At 34.0% G+C, this 21,486-nt stretch overlaps 1 protein-coding gene across 10 annotated transcripts in view; it reads right to left on the bottom strand.

Moving 5' to 3' along the window:
- Positions 1 to 21,486, bottom strand: part of FAM149B1 (family with sequence similarity 149 member B1) — a 72,943-nt gene that overhangs the window by 31,686 nt on the left and 19,771 nt on the right. For all 10 annotated transcript variants that reach the window (XM_077894965.1, XM_077894967.1, XM_077894963.1 and 7 more), the window contains 4 exons: positions 11,101 to 11,243; positions 9,982 to 10,098; positions 3,062 to 3,229; positions 1,919 to 2,106 (listed from right to left, as the gene is read on the bottom strand). In XM_077894965.1, coding sequence (XP_077751091.1) covers positions 1,919 to 2,106; positions 3,062 to 3,229; positions 9,982 to 10,098; positions 11,101 to 11,243 — 616 coding nt within the window. The remainder of the gene's footprint in view (positions 1 to 1,918; positions 2,107 to 3,061; positions 3,230 to 9,981; positions 10,099 to 11,100; positions 11,244 to 21,486) is intronic.

Genomic DNA, 21,486 nt, shown 5'->3' with positions numbered 1-21,486 from the left:
TACTAAGCTACACACATGCGCTACATTTTATGAAAAAGGAAAGGTGACTCAGAGGGTAAAACCAAGAGCCCAGAGGTTGGAACAGAGAGCTGAGAGGATTATTTCTAGGATTGGAACTTCCAGTATTTCCCAACTGGACTTCAGAATTGCTATGAACCCCTTTTTTACCTTCCATTTCTGCAAACTACCCCCTCTTCCTAATCTGGAATGTCTGTGATCCTTTTCCTGGCCCACTATCATATGTTGGGTGTGTTGGGTAAGGTAACTTTTCTCCAGGAGTGGAATGGCTGGATTATATAGTTAGATGTTTATATACCACTGTATATAGTCTTTATTTTCACAGGTCTATAGATGGAAAGGAATTGTGCCCCAGAAACTTTACTTAATGTATTATATCCAGGAACTTTGTCTATATCATGTCCTGATTTAGATGATAATATTTTGGACTTCAGAGCCAGTGCAGTAATAGGATGGACAAACTCTACAGTGGCCCCTCTATGATTCTTACCTCTTGGTGTTCACACCTAAAAGCGATGAGATGTCACTCCCATTAATATGTTATGTTATATTAGCTGTTTTGCTAGCTGACTAGCTCTCAGTCTTTCTTGATGGCCTTGAAGAGGAAAGCTGCTGTGACTCCTACAGCTACAGGAAACTAGATGCTTCTAAGAACACACAAAAGGGGTAGTGGATCCTTTCCTAGTTGAGCCTCTGCATGAGAACCTAGCCATGGCCAACACCTTTTTTTTTTTTTTTTAATTTTTTTTAAAATTTGTATTTATTTATGATAGTCACAGAGAGAGAGAGAGGCGCAGAGACACAGGCAGAGGGAGAAGCAGGCTCCATGCACCGGGAGCCCCATGTGGGATTCGATCCCGGGTCTCCAGGATCACGCCCTGGGCCAAAGGCAGGCGCCAAACCGCTGCGTCACCCAGGGATCCCCATGGCCAACACCTTAACTGCAACTTTGTAAGATCCTAAGTAGGGGACTAGCTAAGCAATTCTTGGACTTCTGACCCACAAATCTGTGAGATAATAAATGTGTGTTGTTTGAAACTGCTAAGTTTGTGACCATTTTTTATGTATCACAGAAAATGAGAACAATTCTTAAAAGGCTAAATAGACATTTAACCATATAATCAGACCATTCCACTCCTAGACATTCACCTAATAGAAAAGGAAATGTATGTTCAAAAAACTCTGATACAGTAACATACAGACCAGCTACATGTAATAATCCCAAACTGAAACAATCCAAATGTCCATGGACAGTAAAATGGATAAATTATGGAACAATGGAATACTTTTTAGGAATAAATTGCTGACAGACACAATTACATGGATGAATCTCAAAATGATCCTGCTGAAGGAAGGAAGCTGACAAGTAAATACCATGATTCAATTTATATGAAACTCTACAAAATAAAAACTAAACTATAGTGACAGAAAGTACATTTTTTTTTTTGTCCCTTGGGGATGGTGGATCAGGCATGGGCAGAAGGGAAGGATTACAAAGGTCATGAACTTTTGAGGGTTCATTATGTTCATTATATTGACTATTTTGTAGTTTCATGTTTATATACATGGGCAAATTTACCAAATTGTATACTTTAAATATGAATGGTTTATTGTATATCAGTAATTCTTAAGTAAAGCAGTTTTTAAAATGTATTTGCCACTTGCACATGTTTTTTTCTCACAAATAATTATATTCAAAGAAAACACAATCTAATTATCATAGAATAGGCCTTGTTGCTCATCCACTCATTCTCAAATATTTTCTAAATATCTGTACGTGCCTGTGGGAAATACAAATATAAACTTTTTACACTAATGAAGCATTTAATCTGATAAACTAGTTAGGGTTTAGAAATCATAAACAACTATTTTTTTATATTGTTTTCACAAAGATCCTTACCAGAAGCAAATCCCTCCCAATGACTACGTGTCAGCTGCTCCATACAGCTCAGAACCTTGCTCCACACATCGTCAAACACATAAGCAAGGACATCCTCTTTCATGCAGTAAAATGGAGCAATGGGCGGGTACCCTAATTTCTGTTTCTCTGGAGCTGCTTGTAATTTCTTTCCTTGAAACCCCTCTTCCCTGTAACAAAAGCAAATAATCCAATAAACATTTGTTAACTGGCAGGAAAGGAAAAGAGAAGAGCCCAATAGCACAAGAAGCTACTCTGAGGCTCTTCTGGAGATTCTATCTGTAAGCCAGAAACTCTCAGTTATCTGCATTTGTCAGGGAGAACCAATAGCCCCAGTATTTTGGGGTTAATACTCTAGCTAACATATGTTTACTATGATACATATAAATTAAGACAAAAAATTCTGGAACCCTTGAGGTATAAAGAAATATCTTAAGGTCTCTATAGTAAAAATTATCACTAGGGTAGCAGAGGTCTCAAGAATTAAATGGGGAGCTGTAAGCAGGAAAGAAGGATGGTAAGAGGTTTATGCAGAGCAACTAAAGACTTTCTCCTCTGCTTCTTTCCCAAGGAAGAGCTGGCCTAGCATTAAGTCGGGGAGAAGGCTGATTAGTATTAATTGTATTTAAATTTATATTTCTTTTCATAGGAGATAATATTTTCATATGATGAAAACATTCAAATTATAAGGAAGGAAATGTATGTATGTAGTGGAAAATAAGTTTATAACGCTGTCCCTCAGTTACCATTCCCAGAAACCAACACTATACTTGGGTCCAGAGAAATAGGTTACATTATATACTGTACTGCACTTTGGTTTTTTACTTAACAATGTATCTGGCCCTTGATCCCTATTAATACAGATGAATATGCCTCTTAAAAAATAGCTGCAGAGTATTCCATTTGATATGCCATGGTATATCTAGCTGGCCAGTTACTGATCAACCAACCTTTTGTTCTTATAGTCAGTACTGCATTCAATATCCTTGTATGTAGGAAGTAATAGGAAATAAATAACCAAGTGACATAAATCCAATTATAGGTAATATTGGTACTATGGAAAAGATAGATATTAATACACAAAACAGGAAAGGAGTAAAAAAGCTTTAAAGACATAATACTCACATATCAGTGTGGTCAAATGCTAGGTATTCTTCTATTATTCCTTCAGAGAAGATTACACAGTCTTCCTCTTCTCTTTCCATAGAATACAAGCTAGGGGATTTGGCCATGGAAGATGCTCTATGAGCATAAGAAGATGAAAAATGTAACTTCTTTCCTCTAATACCAAATCTGGGAGAGGAAAAAACAAATATTAATTTTGTACAACAAAATTGAACTCACAGTCCCCTCCCCGCCACAACAGGATCAGGAATCACATGCTCTACCAACTGAGCCAGCAGGCACCCCTCTAGAATTTTTTTGCTTTGAAAACAAAATAGGCCTTTTTGTTAATAAGAAAATTTCAGTTGGATGAAAGGAAAAATGTTCCCATTGCCTCTAAAACTGCAGCAAAAACCCCCAATAGTCTACATCATAAAAGTGTTTTTGCAAATATTATTTCTAATAAAGGAACCTTTTAAATCATCAGACTTCAAAGATTACCATGTCTGGAAAAAAACCTTTAACTTCTAAAATATTTGTAAGTAATAAAAAAAAAATAACGGTGGTTTTGCCTTATCACGTATTGCTCTGTTAGTAACATTTAATTTGAAATATTTTCTTGTGAGAGGAAAAAAAATCATTGGTACTTTATTCTTCTCTCACATGCATAGAGGATAAAATGACTTTGCTAGGTTTTTAAAACAGAGTTTAATTTGGAGCCAGACCATCCACGTGTAAGCCTTAGGAGGTAGAAATCTGCAGCCTTCCTGGAAGTGATCACTGCAATGAGGTGGTTGAGAGGAACAGTGGCCCAGAGCTCTTTCCTGATCAGGATCTGAAAAGTACAATTAGCTACTCTCAATTCCATTTCAGACCAACCTTATATCCAGTGGATCTCTAGAAAGGACTGAACTAAAGGAAATTTACATGAAGGTGTGATTTCATGATGCCAAAAGGAAAACATAACTTAGTATCCTGGAAAGGAAATAAGCCTGTGGATGAACTTGCCAGTAGAACTGAAAATATTTGAAATATCTCCATGGCTTTGGAGAGCTTCAGAAAACTCTTTATGTCTAAAAAAAAAAAATCTGATTTGTATTGAGCTTAACTGGCCCTTGCATTTAGGATAGCTGTAAAAAAGAAATAATAAAAAAAAAACAAAGGCTATAATTTATGTGTGATACAAGGGAGACAGGCTTAAGACAAACAGCAGCCGTACCATACAACCTGACTGGCTTTTGTAAATTGTGGTAAAAAAAATATAATAAATTTTCCATCATAACAATTTTAAACTGTACATCACAGTAGTGTTAAGTATACTCACATTACTATTGTGTAGCAGATTTCAAGAACTTTTTTATCTTGAAAAACTGAAACCCTAATACACAGTAAATACTAATCCCCTCCTTCTGGCAACCACCTTCCTATTTTCTGTGATTTTGACTACTCTGTATAGGTAATGTGAGTAGAATCATACTGTATTTGTCCCTTTGTGACTGGCTTATTTCACTTAGCATAATGTCTTTGAGGTTCATCTATATTGTAGCATGTGACAGGATTTCCTTCTTTTCTACAGCTACATAATATTCTATTGCACATATATACTGTATTTGCTTTAGCCATTCATCTGTTGATAGGCATTTGGGTTGTTTCCAGATATCTTGCCTATTGTGAATAATGCTGCAAATGGTTGTACAAATATCTCTTTTTGATCTTGCTTTCATTTTTTTTTGATATATATAGCCAGCAGTGGGATTGCTGGATCATATGATAATTCTATTTTCAATTTTTTAATTTTTAATTTTTTTCCATTTTCAATTTTTTAAAGTAACTTCCATCTTGTTTTTCATGGTGGCCGCCCCATTTTACATTCCCACTAAAAGTACACAAGGGTTCCAATTTCTCTGCATATTTACCAATACTTGTTATCTTCTGTTCTGTTGATAGTGGCCATCCCAATGGGTGTAAGGTGGTATCTCATTGTGGTTTTGATTTGCATTTTCTTATGATTAGTGATGTTGAGCATCTTTTCATATGCTTGTTAGCCATATATATATCTTCTTCAGAGATTTGTGTATTCTAATCCTTCGTTCATTTTTAAATTGGATTATTTTGTTGTTGAGTTGCAGAAATTCCATATATATCCTGGATATTAACCCCTTGTCAGATATGTGATTTGAAAATACTCTCCCCCATTCCACAGGTTGCTTTTCATTGCATTGGCTCAGAATTTTTAAAAATATTTTATTTATTTATTTGTGAGAGACACAGAAAGAGAGAGGCAGAGACACAGGCAGTGGGAGAAGCAGGCTACATGCAGGGAGCCTGACGTGGGACTCCATCTCGGGTCTCCAGGATCACGCCCTGGGCCGAAGGTGGTGCTAAGCCACTGAACCACCCAGGCTGCCCAAGGCTCAGAGATTTTTAAGTTTGATGTAGTGCCACTTATTTGTTTTTGCTCTTGTTGCCTATGCTTTTAGTGTCATATCCAATAAATCATTGCCAAATCCAATGTCCTGAAGCTTTTTCCCTATGTTTTATTCTAGGATTTGTATAGTCTTAGGTGTTATGTTTAGGTCTATAATCTGCTTTGAGTTAATTTCTATATATGATGCAAGGTAAGGTTCCAAATTCATTCTTTTGCATCTGGGCACCTAGTTTTCCCAGCACCATTTGTTGAAGAGTGTCCCTTCCCCATTGTGTAGTTTTGGCAGACTTGTTGAAAGTCATTTGGCCATTTACACAAATGTGCTATTCTATTAGTGGTTTTCAAGGATTACAATTCTGCATATAGTCACACACTTTAGCATTTTATTAGGTATTACATCTAGTTAATTTTTGTTGAGGGATATATTTAAACTAAAGGTTGACAGCTCCTTATGCTAACTTGAAACAGCAAAGTGCATATTTTTTTTCAAGTGTAAATATCCTTAAATTCATATTCTCATGGCCCTTTTTTGCCTGTGTTTTCTCTGCCACCATCTTCTCTTATTTTTCGGTTCTGGAATTCCATTTTGACCTAAACACTAATATTTGTTTTGATTGATAACATTGTTTGCAGCCATAATATCAGTGTATACATTAACTTTTGTATCATTTGGTATCATAAAAATATGATATGCTTAAACTTATAGTAAAAAAAATGTTGAATGCTAATCATGTTGTAATCACTGTACTGTTAAGAAATACAAAGAAGAAAATACTGTAGTTTTGTGTTTTGTATTGTACCAGTTTTCTCTGGACCAAGAATTCAAAAATAGAAATTGAACCAAATACTTTGTTTAGTACATTTGACACCTTAAAGAAAGTCAGTGTGAGAGGATTCGTGAATAAGAAAGAGAATGACAGAAGACAGTGATAGAGATATAGCTTAAGTCAGCTTATGATACAATTTTACATTTTTATCTTAAATTCAGTGGGAAGCTATTGAAGATTTTTAAGTGGGAGACAGAAAGGAGCAACCCTCAATTTTAAAAGGAAAATCTGATGTAATGTTGAGTGGCAAGAATGGATATAATTTGAAATATTATTTTTATAGAAAATCTCACTTATAAACCTCATTTTATGGCAAATTGATTTGTTAAACTGAAAAAAATCAAAATGAACATGACACATTTTTCCGTACCGTTTACAAAGCAAAAAGTGCCAAAATAGCAGCACCAAGTTACAGACTTTCACTACCCAAATTTTGTTCTCAAATACTATTAGCCTCTCAACAGAAGTAGGTCTCCTTAAATTTCAGCTGATTCTATGTCTTGAAGAAAAACTTAAAGATGGGCATGGAACATCCTACTGTAACCACAAAGCAAAGACCGTCAAGACAAAAACAAAGTAACTAGCTTGTCATGGCCAAGTTGTAACAATTTGGGCATCAGTAATTATGATTAATTAAAATATATAAATATTTTGAAATGCTCTGAGTTCATAATGGTATTCAAGAAAATATCAAGTATGGACAAAGTAAGGGTTCCATGAAAGTAAATATGGATTCTGTTATGCTTTCCATAAGCAGTGGTATGCTAATAAAGCTGGATAATTTGTTTCAGCTGGGTATATGTCTGTATATGAATTATAAATAGATGTTTGTTTTATCTGTATGTTAAATAAAAGTAATAATTGAAAACTGTAAGCAAATAGTCCAGAAAAGCACAGCCAAAGTAAGAAGGGCTAATCAGCAGTAGGGTAGCAAGTAGAAATGAAAGAAAGGAAGTCTGCAGTATGTTGCAGGATGGTTTAGCCAGATATCCTAAAAGAAGAGGGGCTAACTGCTCAGGCCTTGATTACTTAGTTCCTTGGAGATGAGTGTCTCAATAGAACTACTACTTATAAAATAATAAGGCATATATAAAATCTCTACTAACATCAGGTAAATATATTTAACTTGAGTTATGTAATTTTGGTCAGTGAGGATTAAAGAATACATCACCTCTGTGAAAGATATTAGTTTGTAAAACTCTGGGAATTATATAAAAAGAGCAAATTTAAAAAGGCTTATTCATGTAATACATGAGGTTTAAATTTAAAAAGAAAATTCAGCCTAGTGACAAGAAACTTGAATTTTGAGAAAAGCAAACAAATTCCATTCTCTGACAATTTAGGTGATAACCCTGGTCCTATAACCATAAGTGGCCTAATGAGGTAATGTTTTACGTTGTGGTCTCTTGAAATGACTACAAGCCCCAAAAAGCATCAGAACTACTGCTACTAAAAACTCATAGCTCAAATAAGTAAAATTATAGTCTTGGGGAAAAATTTAGGAATAATAAAGAAAGGGAATTAAAACTATGATATTTTACAATAGATTTAAGGGTAAACATAGATTTTTGAAATAATCCTATTTAGGTTTTTAAAAAATGTTTTATTTAAATTCCAGTTAGTTAGGGGCAGTCCGGGTGGCTCAGAGGTTTAGCGCCGCCTTCAGCCCAGGGCCTGAACCTAGAGTCCCAGGATGAAGTCCCACGTCGGGCTCCCTGCATGGGGCCTGCTTCTCCCTCTGCCTTGTCTCTGCCTCTCTCTCTTTCTCTCTGTGTTTCTCATGAATAAATAAATAAAATCTTTAAAAAAAATTCCAGTTAACATACAGTGTGATATTAGTTTCAGGTGTCCAATATAGTGATTCAACCTTTGCATAAATCACCTGGTGTTCATCACAAGTGCATTCCTTAATCCTCATCACCTATTTAACTCATCCCCCCCAACTCCCCTTCGGTAACTATCAGTTTGTTCATTTAAGTTAAGAATTTGTTTCTCTGTTTTGTTTCTTAAATTCCACATATGAGTGAAATAATACGTTATTAGTCTCTTAGTTTGGTCAAAATTATACTCTCTAGAATCCATCCATGGCAAGATTTTATTCTTTTTTATGGCTGAATAATATTCCATTACACACACACACATACACACACACCACATCTTAATCCATTCATCAGTTGATAGACACTTGGGTTGTTTCCATAATTTAGCGATTGTAGATATATGCTACTATAAACTTTGGGGTGCATTTATCCCTTTAATTAGTATTTTTGTATTCTTTGGGTAAATACCCAGTAGTATGATTGCTGAATCATAGGATAGTTCTATTTTTAACTTTTTAAGGAACTTGCATACTGTTTTCCAGGGTGGCTATTCCAGTTTGCATTCCCACCAACAGGGCAAGAGGGTTCCCCTTTGGGCACCTGGGTGGCTCAGTCAATTAAGTATCTGCCTTCAGCTCAGATCATGATCCCTGAGTCCTGGGATTGACCCACAAGTCGGACTCCCTGCTTAGTGGGTAGCCTCCTGCTCCTTCTCCCTTTGTGCCTCCCCCCATTCATGCTTGCTCTATCTCTCAAATAAATAAAATCTTTAAAAAGAAGAGGTTTTCCCTTTCTCCATATTGTTTGCCAACACCTGTTGTTTCTTGTGTTGTTGATTTTATCCATTTTGATAGCTGTGAGGTGATAGCTCATTGTAGTTTTGATTTGTATTTCCCTGATGATCAGTAATACTAAGCATCTTTTCAGGTGTCTGTTGGCCAGCTGTATGTCTTCTTTGGAAAAATGTCTTCATGTCTTTTGCCCATTTTTAAACTGGATTATTAATTTTGGAGGTGTTGAGTTTTATAAGTTTTATAAGTTCTTTATATATTTTGGATACTAACCCTTTATCAGATTTGCAAATATCTTCTCCCTCTCTATAGGTTGCCTTTTAGTTTTGTTGACTGTTTCCTTTGCTGTGCAGAAGCTTCTTATTTTTGATGAAGCCCAATAATTTATTTTTGCTTTTGTTTCCCTTGCTTCAGGAGACATACCCAGAAAAAAGAAAAAAGTTGCTATAGCTGATATCAAAGAGGTTTACTGCCTGTGTTCTCTTCTAGGACTTTTATGGTTTCAGATCTCACATTTTGAATTTGTTTTTGTGTATGTTGTAAGAAAGTGGAATAATCTTTTTTAGGTTTATTTTGCTGTTGCTTAAAGAGTTTGAAGTATTCAAAAGAATTAGCTATTTTAAATAATATACTAATTACCCAGTTTAAGCTAACAAACTAACAGCTTAATGTGTATAAAGAAATTAAGTTGGAATTAATATTACATGTTTAAGAAAAATCACTTTTTCAATTTTTTTTTCAAAAAAATCTTTAAAGTGTGTTTCTCAGACCCCCTAAATTTTTTAACCCAGTCTATCTACACTTTATTTCAAGAAGGAAGTGCCTGTATTTATAGACATATAGAAATACAAAGATAGAGATAGGTCTGAATAACAAAAATATCCTTAAACTCTAGGGAATGTCTTATTTTTTGAACAAAAAATTATATAACAAAATTCTCATATGTGCAAAAAGTACAATCTTAACAGAATTTTATGTGCTTTATTAAATAGGAACAAGTAAAAAGTTTTTGAATCACCTAGTATAACACTTGTACATTTGGATACATAAATACTTAAATATTATAGATACTTACATAGTAGAATCTCTTTCTTGAGAAAGTGCTGCCTCATGTGAAGCTGAAACAACAGAAGGGGATCTAGGATACAGCCCATAACCTTCACTTGGAGTGATTATCTGCCTACCCAGAATCCTTCAAAATGAACAACATAAAAAGACAGTTAAACACCTTCACCTGTCATTCATACAAAATGTAGATATTTTTGGAACAAATACGCTGGCTCTATATAAAATTCCAGTACATACTTAGTCTGATACTGATTAAGAATGATTCTTGAGAGAAAATGTGAATCCAGAGTCTTATTAGAGGTATAGCTTCCTTCCACAGAATGGAGACATAAATGATAAAGCTATAGCTTCCCACCATTGAAAAAATCCAAGGAAACTGAGCAAACATTTGTAATTTTCCCTCTGTCCTCTACAGTAACCTTTATTAAATCTGCCAAAATGGATGAAAGCCAGCCTGAATTAGTGAAAACTATGAATTATATTCTTAAGAACATGATGCTGAATAAGTTTTAAATAGTTAAGTACAAGTAATATGGTTTCTGAGGAAAGTTTCCTAACAGCTTATATCTGCTTTCAAGTATACATATGAATTTCCTTGTAGACAACAGTGTAAACAAGTACATTTTCTGACCCTCTTGCTCAAAAGAAGAGCTGTTTGGACAGCCACAATACACAGATTTCAGCTACTGGTATAGAAACTGTTTTTATTCAATTAGGACAACATAGTGGTAGTTATGAAAACTCCAAGAAACTTCCTTCAACTTGAATTTTCTCTCAACGGAGTCTATCCATCAGATGGCCTTATTTATATTCATTAAAACCAAGCCCATAAAGATTTCAGAATATAAATTTTTTTGGATATCTACTTTTCAAGTTTTAGTGTTTGCTATGAATACAAGCCAATCCTAGGGCTTTTATTTTTTTTTTTTTTCAGATTTTATTTATTTATTCATGAAAGACACAGAGAGAGAGAGAGAAAGACAGAGACACAGGCAGAGGGAGAAGCAGGCTCCAAGCAGGGAGCCTGACATGGGACTCGATCCCAGGTCTCCAGGATCACGCCCTGGCTGAAAGCAGGCGCTAAACCGCTGAGCCACCCAAGGATTCCCCCTAGGGCTTTTAATACCTGAGGTGAGGAAAGCTACATGTCCATTGTTGGCACTCTTCTTGTAAACTCTTAGTATGCACACTTAACTTCTGCTCATACAAGAGCTCATCAATGGCTGTGAACATTGCCTGGACCTTTTCAGTGGCATTTTGGTCAAGTTCCTAGAAGAAAATATCACACCAAAATATTTAGATAGGCTTTTAAAGTCATAAAGGTTGCTTTCAACAATCAAATTTTGTTTTTAATATTTAACCATTTGAAATACTGCTGAATTTCCATGAAGGAAAAGTTAGTGAATTTTCATCTTATAATATTTAGATTTTCTTTCTATTCCTATTTAAAGAAAATTTATAGAAATATCTACTTTTTCAAAGTAATATTTTCTTTACCATAAAAATACTATGTTTATCATAATCACCTTGAAAGACAGAAAGGTATGAAGAAAAAATGAAAAGTACCAATAATTCTATCAAATATGATTGCTAATTTTAGTATAGCTGCTTGGTTCCAGTATTTTTTTAGAGCTGAAGACAGTTAATCCTATACATTTGACCCTGAACAACATGGGACTAGGGGTGCTGACCACCCCCCCCACCTCCCCTGCATGCACAGTTGAAAATCCATATATATCATTTGAGTCTCCAAAAACCTAACTACTAATAGTATACTGATGACTGGAAGCTTTGCCAATATCTCATATTTTATATGTGTATTACATACTGTTTTCTTATAATAAAGCATACTAAAGAAAAAGTTATTAAGAAAATCATAAGAGAAAATACATTTACAGCACTGTACTGTATTGAACATAAAAGTGGACCCACATAGTTCAAACCTGTGTTCAAAGGCCAAGTGTATATGCATTATTTTGTAGTCTGTATTTTTCAATTGACAGTTTAGGTTGTCCCTGTCCTCTATAATTCTTTAGCAGCACCTATAGAGATGGCTATAAAATGTAAATCTGATCATGTTATCTGATTCTCTGCTTGTCCTCTACTTCATCGGTATTTATGCACCTTTAACGTTCTGGTGGAAGAAAAGTTAAACCTTTTATTAAAGTATAAGATAAGAAATTTGTATTTTTCACTCCAAGAATAAAAATCAGCTTCTACCCAATTAAAAAAGCTTTGCTAAATAGATATGAAGGCTAACTTTTAAGACTGTTTACCTTAAAAAAAAAGAGCTATCCAATTATGTAAAATACATTTTTTAAAAAGGACTTTGATATGCTTTAACTTTCCTCTAAGTATTTTTCATGTTTTTATTTTGAATTTTAGTATTAATGTTGTTTTTTTTATAACACATATTACTTATTTTAGTAACTACTTAGATTTACCAGTATGCTTTGCCAATAACTTTGCTTTCTGATTCTGTGTGTATCCCATTCCTTTTTTCTGCCTTTTTCTTATTGATATAATCAATCCTTTAATAGTTCTCTCAATGTATAATACATAAGGATGGAAAATTCTTGTTCATAGATGCTTAAGATGTTTTTATTTTGCCTTCATTATTGAATGCTAAAATATGATATATTTATATATCTTATTAAGCATATATAAGAGGTATATCATTCATATATATATATTCATTCAATATATATATGACATATAGAAAATATCTTTTTTCCTTAGCATTTTGAAGACTTAATATCATTATCATCTGGCATTTGTTGTGACCAATATTCTGTTGTTAGTCTGATTTTTACTCTAAAATGTGTAGAATATCTTTTCTAATAGCTTTTAACATTTCTCTTTTTATATTTTCAATTTCCAATTAAATTTCCAATTTCTCTGGAATTGATCTGGCAGTGTTTTTTTTTTGTTTTTGTTTTGTCTCCGTTGTTATACTTTTCAACATGAATACTGTTATTTTAACTCAATTCTTTAAAAAAATCAGTGATTATTTCTTTCAATATTTCCTCTTTCTAAAACTTCTGTTAGATATGTACTACAGCATCTTAATCCAGGTTTCAGGTTTCCTAACTACTCTTCAAATTTTCAGTGTCTTTAGCTCTCTAGTTCGAGGTGATTGTCTTAGTTTATCATTGTTTACTACAGTTCTGTTTCACTGGAACTGTAAACTGGATACAATCCAGTTTACCTTATTTATTGACATATTTCAAATGCTATTCATTCCAAGAGTTCAAACTGTATCTTCGTATCTGTCTGTTCTTAAATATCTCTATCTGCTTTGTTTTAAAACCCAATAATTTTAATGGATGCTATCTTATCATTTAATTCTTTGAGTATTTTAAAGTTTAATAAACTTATTGAATAATTTACATACAATAACATTTCAAGTATATATAGCACAATGATATTTGAAAAATGTGTTCATCCAACTAACTACCATTGCCTTCCAGATAGTTTTTTTTAAAGATTTTATTTATATATTCATGAGAGACACGGAGAGAGAGAGGCAGAGACACAGGCAGAGGGAGAAGCAGGCTCCATGCAGGGAGCCGGACATGGGACACGATCCCAGGTCTCCAGGATCAGGCCCTGGGCTGAAGGCGGCACCAAACCGCTAAGCCCCTGGGCTGCCCAATCTTCCAGATATATAAACATTTCTATCACTCCACAATTGTATTCTTATTCTACTTTGTAACTGAAGTCTTCCATTCCCCATGTCAGGAAACCACTAATCTGATTTCTATCATTATAAGTTAGTTTTGTCTGTTCTAGAACTTTGTATAAATAGGATTATGCAGGTGTACTTTTGTATGTTTAGCTTCCTTCACTCAGCAGAATTTTTTTGAGGTTCATCTATGTTGCTGCATGTGTTAGTGTTCATTGCATTCTATTGCTGAGAAGAATTTCATTGTAGGAATATGCTACAATTTATCTATTCTTCTTTTGAGGGACATTTGCATTATTTGTTATGAGTAAATGTAATATGAACATTCATGTACAAGTCTTTTTCTGGATATATATTTTTATTTCCTTCTGATAAATATATAGAAGTGGAACTTCTGGGTCTTACGAGTATTATGTATAATGCTATACTATTTTGAAGTGTATATATACATATATATATGCAACACACACATATACATATATATATATATATATATATATATATATACACACACACACACACTCATACATATATACAATTTAGCACTCCCATCAGAAATGTGTGAGCATTCAATTTTGCTCTACATTCTGGTAAAAATTAGATATTGTCAGTCTTTTTAGTTTTAGTGAGTGTGGTGTATCATGACCATTTTAAATTTGCATTTCTCTGATGATTAATGATACTGAGCATCTTTCAATATGCTACCTGGTCATATATCTTCTTTCATGGAGTTCAAGTTTTTTACCCATTTTTTTCCACCTGCTGTCTTCTTAGTACAGAGTTTTTAAGTTTTGGATACAAGTCCTTTGTCAAATACATGTACTATTGCAAATATTCTCTCCCTACCTGTGGTTTGACCTTTCATTCCCTTGATGATATATTTGAAAGCACAAATGATTTTAATATTGATGGAGTCAAATTTATCCAATTTTTTAGGCTTGTGCTTTTGGGGTGTCATATTGTATATTGTTGTATTGCAGGTTTTCTCATATTTTTTTCTAAAAGATTGACAGTTTTTGTCTTTAGCATCTTTGTCAAAAATCAATTGACTCTAAATGTAAGGGTTTATTTCTGGATTACCAGTTCTGTTCTATTGATCATTATGCCTGTTCTTATGTCAGTACCACACTGTTTTGATTATAGCATCATTTTATTAAGTTTTAAAATAGGAGAGTGTAAGTTCCTCTGACTTTCTCCTTTTGTTTAAATATTGTTTAGGCTGATCTGACTCCTTTACAATTCCATATCCATCTTAGGATCAGCTTAATCAGTTTCTACAAAAACTGGTAGGGATTTTGATAGGGAATGTATTGTATGTATACATCATATACATCAATTTGGGAAGAAATGCAGTCTTAATATTTAGTGTTCCAATCTATGAACATGAATGTGTTTATATATCATTTTCTCAGCAAAGTTTTGAAATTCCCAGTGTATAAGTTTTGTGCTTCTTTTGTTAAGTTTATCCCTTTTGTTCTATTGTGAATTGATGTTATTTTTTATTTTCATTTTGAGTTGTTCATGTGCTAATGTGTAGAAAGATTTTTAAATTTAAATATAATTCATATGCTATGAAATTCATCTTTTTAAAGTGTGCAAGTTAGTGGTTTGGGGCCAATAGTTTGTAGTATATTCACAGTTGTGCAAACATCACCAGTATCTAATCCCAGAATATTTCATCATCCCCAAAAGAAATCCTGTCTCCATTAGCAATCACACTGCATTTCTCTTTCTACCAGTCCTTGGCCACAACTAACCTACTTTTTGTCTCTGGATTTGCTCTTCTGGACATTTCATTATATAGAATCATATAATAGCCTTTTGTGTCTGGCTTCTCTCATTGAGCCCCCTTTTAAGGTTCATCCAGAGCATAGCATGTATTAGTACTTTCCTTTTTATGGCTGGATAATATTCTATTAGGTAAACATGCCACATTCATAATTGATTTTTATAAATTGATCTGATATACTGTGATCTTACTGAACTTATTTCTTCTAGTAGATTTTGTGGGGTTAGAAGGAGTGTGAACTCTTCAGGATTTTCTATCATGTCATCTGCAAATGAAGATAGTTTTTATTTAGTCCTTTCCAACGTGGATGCCTTTTTGTTGTTGTTGTTGTTGTTGTTACTGCTGTTTCATATACGCTGACAATATTTATTTTTTTATTTTTTAATAAATTTATTTTTTATTGGTGTTCAATTTGCCAACATATAGAATAACACCCAGTGCTCATCCCGTCAAGTGCCCACCTCAGTGCCTGTCACCCAGTCACCCCCACCCCCTGCCCACCTCCCCTTCCACCACCCCTAGTTCGTTTCCCAGAGTTAGGAGTCTTTCATGTTCTGTCTCCCTTTCTGATATTTGCCACTCATTTTTTCTCCTTTTAATGTGGATGCCTTTCATTTCCTTATATTATCTTAACAGCACTGAGTAAAACCTCCAGTACAATGCTGAATAAAAGTGACAAATAGAACTAGAGATTTACCCAAAGAATATGTAAACATTAACTCAAAAAGATAGATGTATCCCTATGCTTACTGCAGCATTATTTACAATAGTCAAGATACGGAAGCAACCATGTGTCCATTATAGATGAGTGGATAAAGAAGATGTGGTATGTATACATGCACGCACACACACAGCAATATTACTCGGCCATAGAAAAGAATGAAGTCTCGCCATTTGGAAGAACGTGGATGGATCTAGAGGGTATAATGCTAAGTGAAATAAGAAAAAGACAAATGCTTTATGATTTCACTCACATGTGGAATTTAAGAAACAAAACAAACAGAAAAAAAATACAAACCAAGAAACAGACTCTTAACTATAGAGAACAAACTGATGGCTACCAGAGGGGAAGTGGGTAGGGGCATGGATAAAATATGGGAAGTAGATTAACAGTATACTTAGGATGAGCACTTAGTAATGTATAGAACTGTTGAATACTATCTTGTACATTTGAAACTAATATGACATTGTATGTTAACTATACTGGAATAAAAATAAAAATAAAATAAATTAAAAAGTGGTGTGTGGATATCCTTACCTTGTTCCTGATCTTAAGAGGAAAATATTTGGTCTTTCCCCATTATATACAATGTTAGCTGCAAGTTTTTTGAAATGCCCTTTGTCAGGTTGATGAAATTCCTTTTGATTTCTAGTTTTTTTGAGTTTCTATCATGAATAGACATTGCATTTTGTCAAATGCTATTTCTGTGTCTACTGAGATGATGTCCTTTTTGTCTTTTATTCCATCATTCTATATATCATTTCATGGAATGATGTATGATGTATTAAATTAATTTTCTAATGTTTAACATAAGCTGTGCATTCCTGGAATAAATCACATTGTGTCAAGGTAAATAATCCCTTTATGATGCTAGATTTGGTTTGCTAATAATTTAAAGTTTTTGTGTTTAATTTTAAGAAGGATATTAATTTGTAGTTTTCTTGTAATGTCTTTGTCTGACTTGGGTGTCAGGCTAATAATGGCCTCAGGGAATGAATTCTTTTCTGAAAGACTGGTAATATTTTTCTTTAAATATTTAAATCAATTTTTTATATTGACCTTGTATCTTGTGGCCTTGTTAAACTCTATTAGTTCTAATAGATTTGTTTGTTTTGTGGATTCTATAGAATTTTTGCATACAGAATTCTTTTCTTGTGATGTCTTTGGCTTTGGTAGCAGGGTGTATTGGCTTCATGGGATGAGTTGGGAATTGTTCCTTTCTCTATTTTCTAAAAAAGTTTATGAAAGATAGCTATTATTTATTCCTTTAAATATTTGATAGAATTTATCAATGAAGCTATTTATGCCTGGGTTTTTCTTTGTAGGAAGATTTTTAATTACTAATTTATTTATTATAGATCTATATGGATTTTTAATTTCTTTTTGAGTCAGTTGTCTTTCTAGAAATTTGTCAATTACATCTAAATTATCTAAGTTTTTTTTTAAGATTTTATTTATGCATGAGAGACAGAGAGAGAGAGAGGCAGAGACATAGGCAGAGAGAGAAGCAGGCTCCATGCCAGGATCATGCCCTGGGCCGAAGGCAGAGGCTCAACTGCTGAGCCACCCAGGTGTCCCTAAATTATCTAATTTCTTAGCATGAAATTGCTTATTACAGTTCCTCAGTCCTTTTCATTTCTGAAGAGTCAATAATTATGTCCTGCTCATTCACTTCTAATCTTGTTAATTTGTGTCTTTTTCCTTGGTCAGACTAAAGACTTGTCAATTTTGTTTAATTTTTTTCAAAGAACCCACTTTTGACTTTACTGATTTTCCCTATTGTTTTTTGTTTTCTATTTCATTCATTTCTATTCTAATCTGTATTATTTCCTTTCTTCTGCTTGCTTTTGGTTTAGTTTCCTTTTTTAGTTTCTAAAGGTAGAAGCTCATGTTATTGATTTGAGACCCTCCTTTATCTTTTTTCTTTTTTAAAAATTTTATCATAATTTATATTGTAAAATGATCACAATAAATCTAGTTAAAATATGTCACCATACATAGTTACAGAATTTTTTCTTGATCTCTCTTAGCAACTTTCAAATATGCAATACAATATTTTTTACTGTAGTCACCATGCTGTATATTACATCCCCATTACTTATTTACTTTATAACTAGAAGCTTTTAAATTTTGACTGCCTTCATCTATTTTGCCCACTCCCTGACTCCCATCTTTGGCAAACAATCTGTTCTCTGTGTCTATGAGCTTGATTTTACCCCCATAGGATTTCAAGCTATTAATTTTTCTCTAAACACCACTTGAGCTACATCCTACAAATTTTGATATTGTTTTTCCCTTTTCATTCAATTAAAAATATTCTCTAATTTCCCTTGTAGAGTTCTTCTTCAACCCATCAGTTAATTAAAAGAGAACTGCTTAATTTTCCAAATATTTGAGAATATCCCAAATTTCTAGGTTTCGATTTCTAACTTAATTCCAGTGTGGTTGGAGAACATACCTTGTATAGTTACAGTCCTTGTAGGGTTATGAAATTTGTTTTATATATAGAATATATATTCTTTTGTCTTTGGGTGGAATGTTAGGTCAAGTTTGTTAACAGTGTTGTTCAAGTCTTCAGTATGCTTGCTGATTTTCTGTCTAGTTGTTCTATCAAGTATTGGGAGTAGTGTATTGAAGTCTCTGGCTATAATTGTGTGGTTTGTTTCTCCTTCACTTCTGTCAAATTTTACTTTATACTTTAAGGCATGATTATTAGTGTGTATATATTTGTAATTGCTTTATTTTCCTGATAAATTGGTCTTTTTATCATTATGAAATGTCTTTGTGTTTCTATAGTAGTATTCTGTTTATTTTGTCTGCCTTGGCTTTTAATTTTTGTGTCCTTTCATGATCTCTATATTTGCATGCTGTTTGGATATGTGGAGAGTTTATCAGACCACTATGACTATATTATTTCCCAGATCTCCTTGGTAAATTTCTGGATAGTCTGACAATTGATTTTCTTTGCCCTAGCCAATACAAAATCCACAGATTATCTGAGCCACTATTTTGCCTCGTTTGTACACCACAGAGTTTGCTACTGTTATTAATGATGGCATTGGGTATAGAAGTTTGTCCAAGTTCTGCTCCGAACTACTGAGTCCTCTCTGGTAGTGAAGCTGCTAGTTATTACAGCTTGTCCCTCTGTACAGGCTCTCACTGTTATTAACACATGGTTCTGCTGATTTTAGTGAATAACTGCTTTGCTTTGTTAAGTACCTTTCATCAATTTCCTAAAATGGTTGCTTTGACTATTTTATCGAGTTTTATTGCTGCTTTTGGGGAAGAAGACTTGTCAAGCTATTCATTCTGCCAAACTAGAAGTCCCACTCCATAATTTTCTTTTATGACATGTTTTTGTCAGGTTTGCGGCATCAATATTATGCTGGCCTCATAATGTAAATTAAAAATGCTACTATTTCTTTGAAAAAGCTTGTGTGACTATTATTTCTTCCAAAAAATTGCATGATAGATTCAGTAGTGAAACCACCTAGGCCTAAAACTTTCTCTAAGAGAGTTGATTCAGTTTCCTTACGAATTTTACAACTATTCAGATTTTTAAAGGGATTTGCCCATTTTATCTAAGTTTTAGAATTTATTAGCATAAAATTGTTCCTACTACTAATAGTCTTAATGTGTATAGGATTTAAGGTGATCTTTCCTCTTTCATTCATGGTATTTGTGATTTGTGTTTCCTTGCTTTTTCTTGAGCACTATCTCCAGAGAGTTTATTAATTATTAATCTTTTCTAAGGATCAACTCTTAGATTTCCTCATTTGCTTTTATTTGTTTTCTGTTTCACTGATTTTTGCTCTTCATTATTTCCTTCATTCTTCTTTGGGTTTATTCTTTCCCAGTATCCTAAGGTAGGAACAAATTATTCATTCAAAGCTGTATTCTTTTCTAAAATAGGTGTTTTGGCCTGGGTGGCTCAGCGGTTTAGTGCCACCTTCGGCATGGGGCCTGATCCTGGAGACCCAGGATCGAGTCACACGTCGGGTTTCCTGAATGGAGCCTGCTTCTCCCTCTGCCTGTGTCTCTGCATCTCTCTCTCTCTCTTTCCCTCTCTCTGTCTTTCATGAATAAATAAATAAAATAAAAAATAAATAAATAAAATAAAATAGGTGTTTAAAGCTACAAACTTCTGGGACACCTGGGTGGCTCAGTGATTGAGCGTCTGCCTTCGACTCAGGGCATGATCCCAGAGTGTGCGATCGAGTCCCACATCGGGCTCCTTGTGGGGAGCCTGCTTCTGCCTATGTCTCTGCCACTCTCTCTCTCTCTCATGAATAAATAAAAATCTTTAAAAAATTAAAGCTACAAACTTCTGGGGCACCTGGGTGATTCAGTGGTTGAGTACCTGCCTTTGTCTCAGGTCATGATCCTGGGGTCCTGGGATCAAGTCCTGTATCAGACTCCGCACAGTTCTCCCTCTGCCTATGTCTCTGTGCCTCTCTCTGTATATGTCTCTCATGAATAAATAAATAAAATCTTAAAAAAAGCTACAAACTTCCTTGTAAAAAGTACATTAGTAGCACCTAAATATTTTGATATTTTGTGTTTTTATTATTATGTAATTCAAAATACCCTCTAATTTTCCTTGTAATTTGATATTTGGAAGCGTGTTGTTTAACTTTCAAATATTTGGGGGTTTTCTAGGTATCTTATTGTTACTGATTTCTAATTTAATTCTGTTGTGGTCAGAGAATATATTCTGTGAAATTTAATCTTTTGAATATTATTGAGACATTTTACAGTCCACCATACAGTCTGTACTTGTGAACATTACACGTGTGCTTCAGAAGAATATGTACTCTGTATTTACTGGGTATAGCATCAGATCTGATTTTCTAATTGTTCTATTAATTATTAAAAGCTTCAACAATAATTGTGAGTTCACCAATCCATCTCTTTAATTTTATCAGTTTTCTTTTTTTGTTATCCTTTTGTGAGGTTTTTTTTTTTAATTTTTTTTTTTCATTTATTTATGATAGTTACACAGAGAGAGAGAGAGAGAGGCAGAGACATAGGCAGAGGGAGAAGCAGGCTCCATGCACCGGGAGCCTGACGTGGGATTCGATCCCGGGTCTCCAGGATCGCGCCCTGGGCCAAAGGCAGGCGCTAAACCGCTGCGCCACCCAGGGATCCCGAGTTTTTAAATTTTTATTTAAATTCAATTAATTAATATATAACCAATATATTATTGGTTTCAGAGGTAGAGGTCAGTGATTCATCAGACTTATATAATACCTAGTGCTCATTACATCAGGAGTCCTCCTTAAGTTCATCACCCAGTTGCCCTATCTCCCGCCCTCCC

The sequence above is a fragment of the Canis aureus genome, chromosome 4 (assembly GCF_053574225.1).
Source record: "Canis aureus isolate CA01 chromosome 4, VMU_Caureus_v.1.0, whole genome shotgun sequence".
NCBI classification, from domain to species: Eukaryota; Metazoa; Chordata; class Mammalia; order Carnivora; family Canidae; genus Canis; species Canis aureus.
This window is presented reverse-complemented; position numbering and strand designations above follow the sequence as displayed.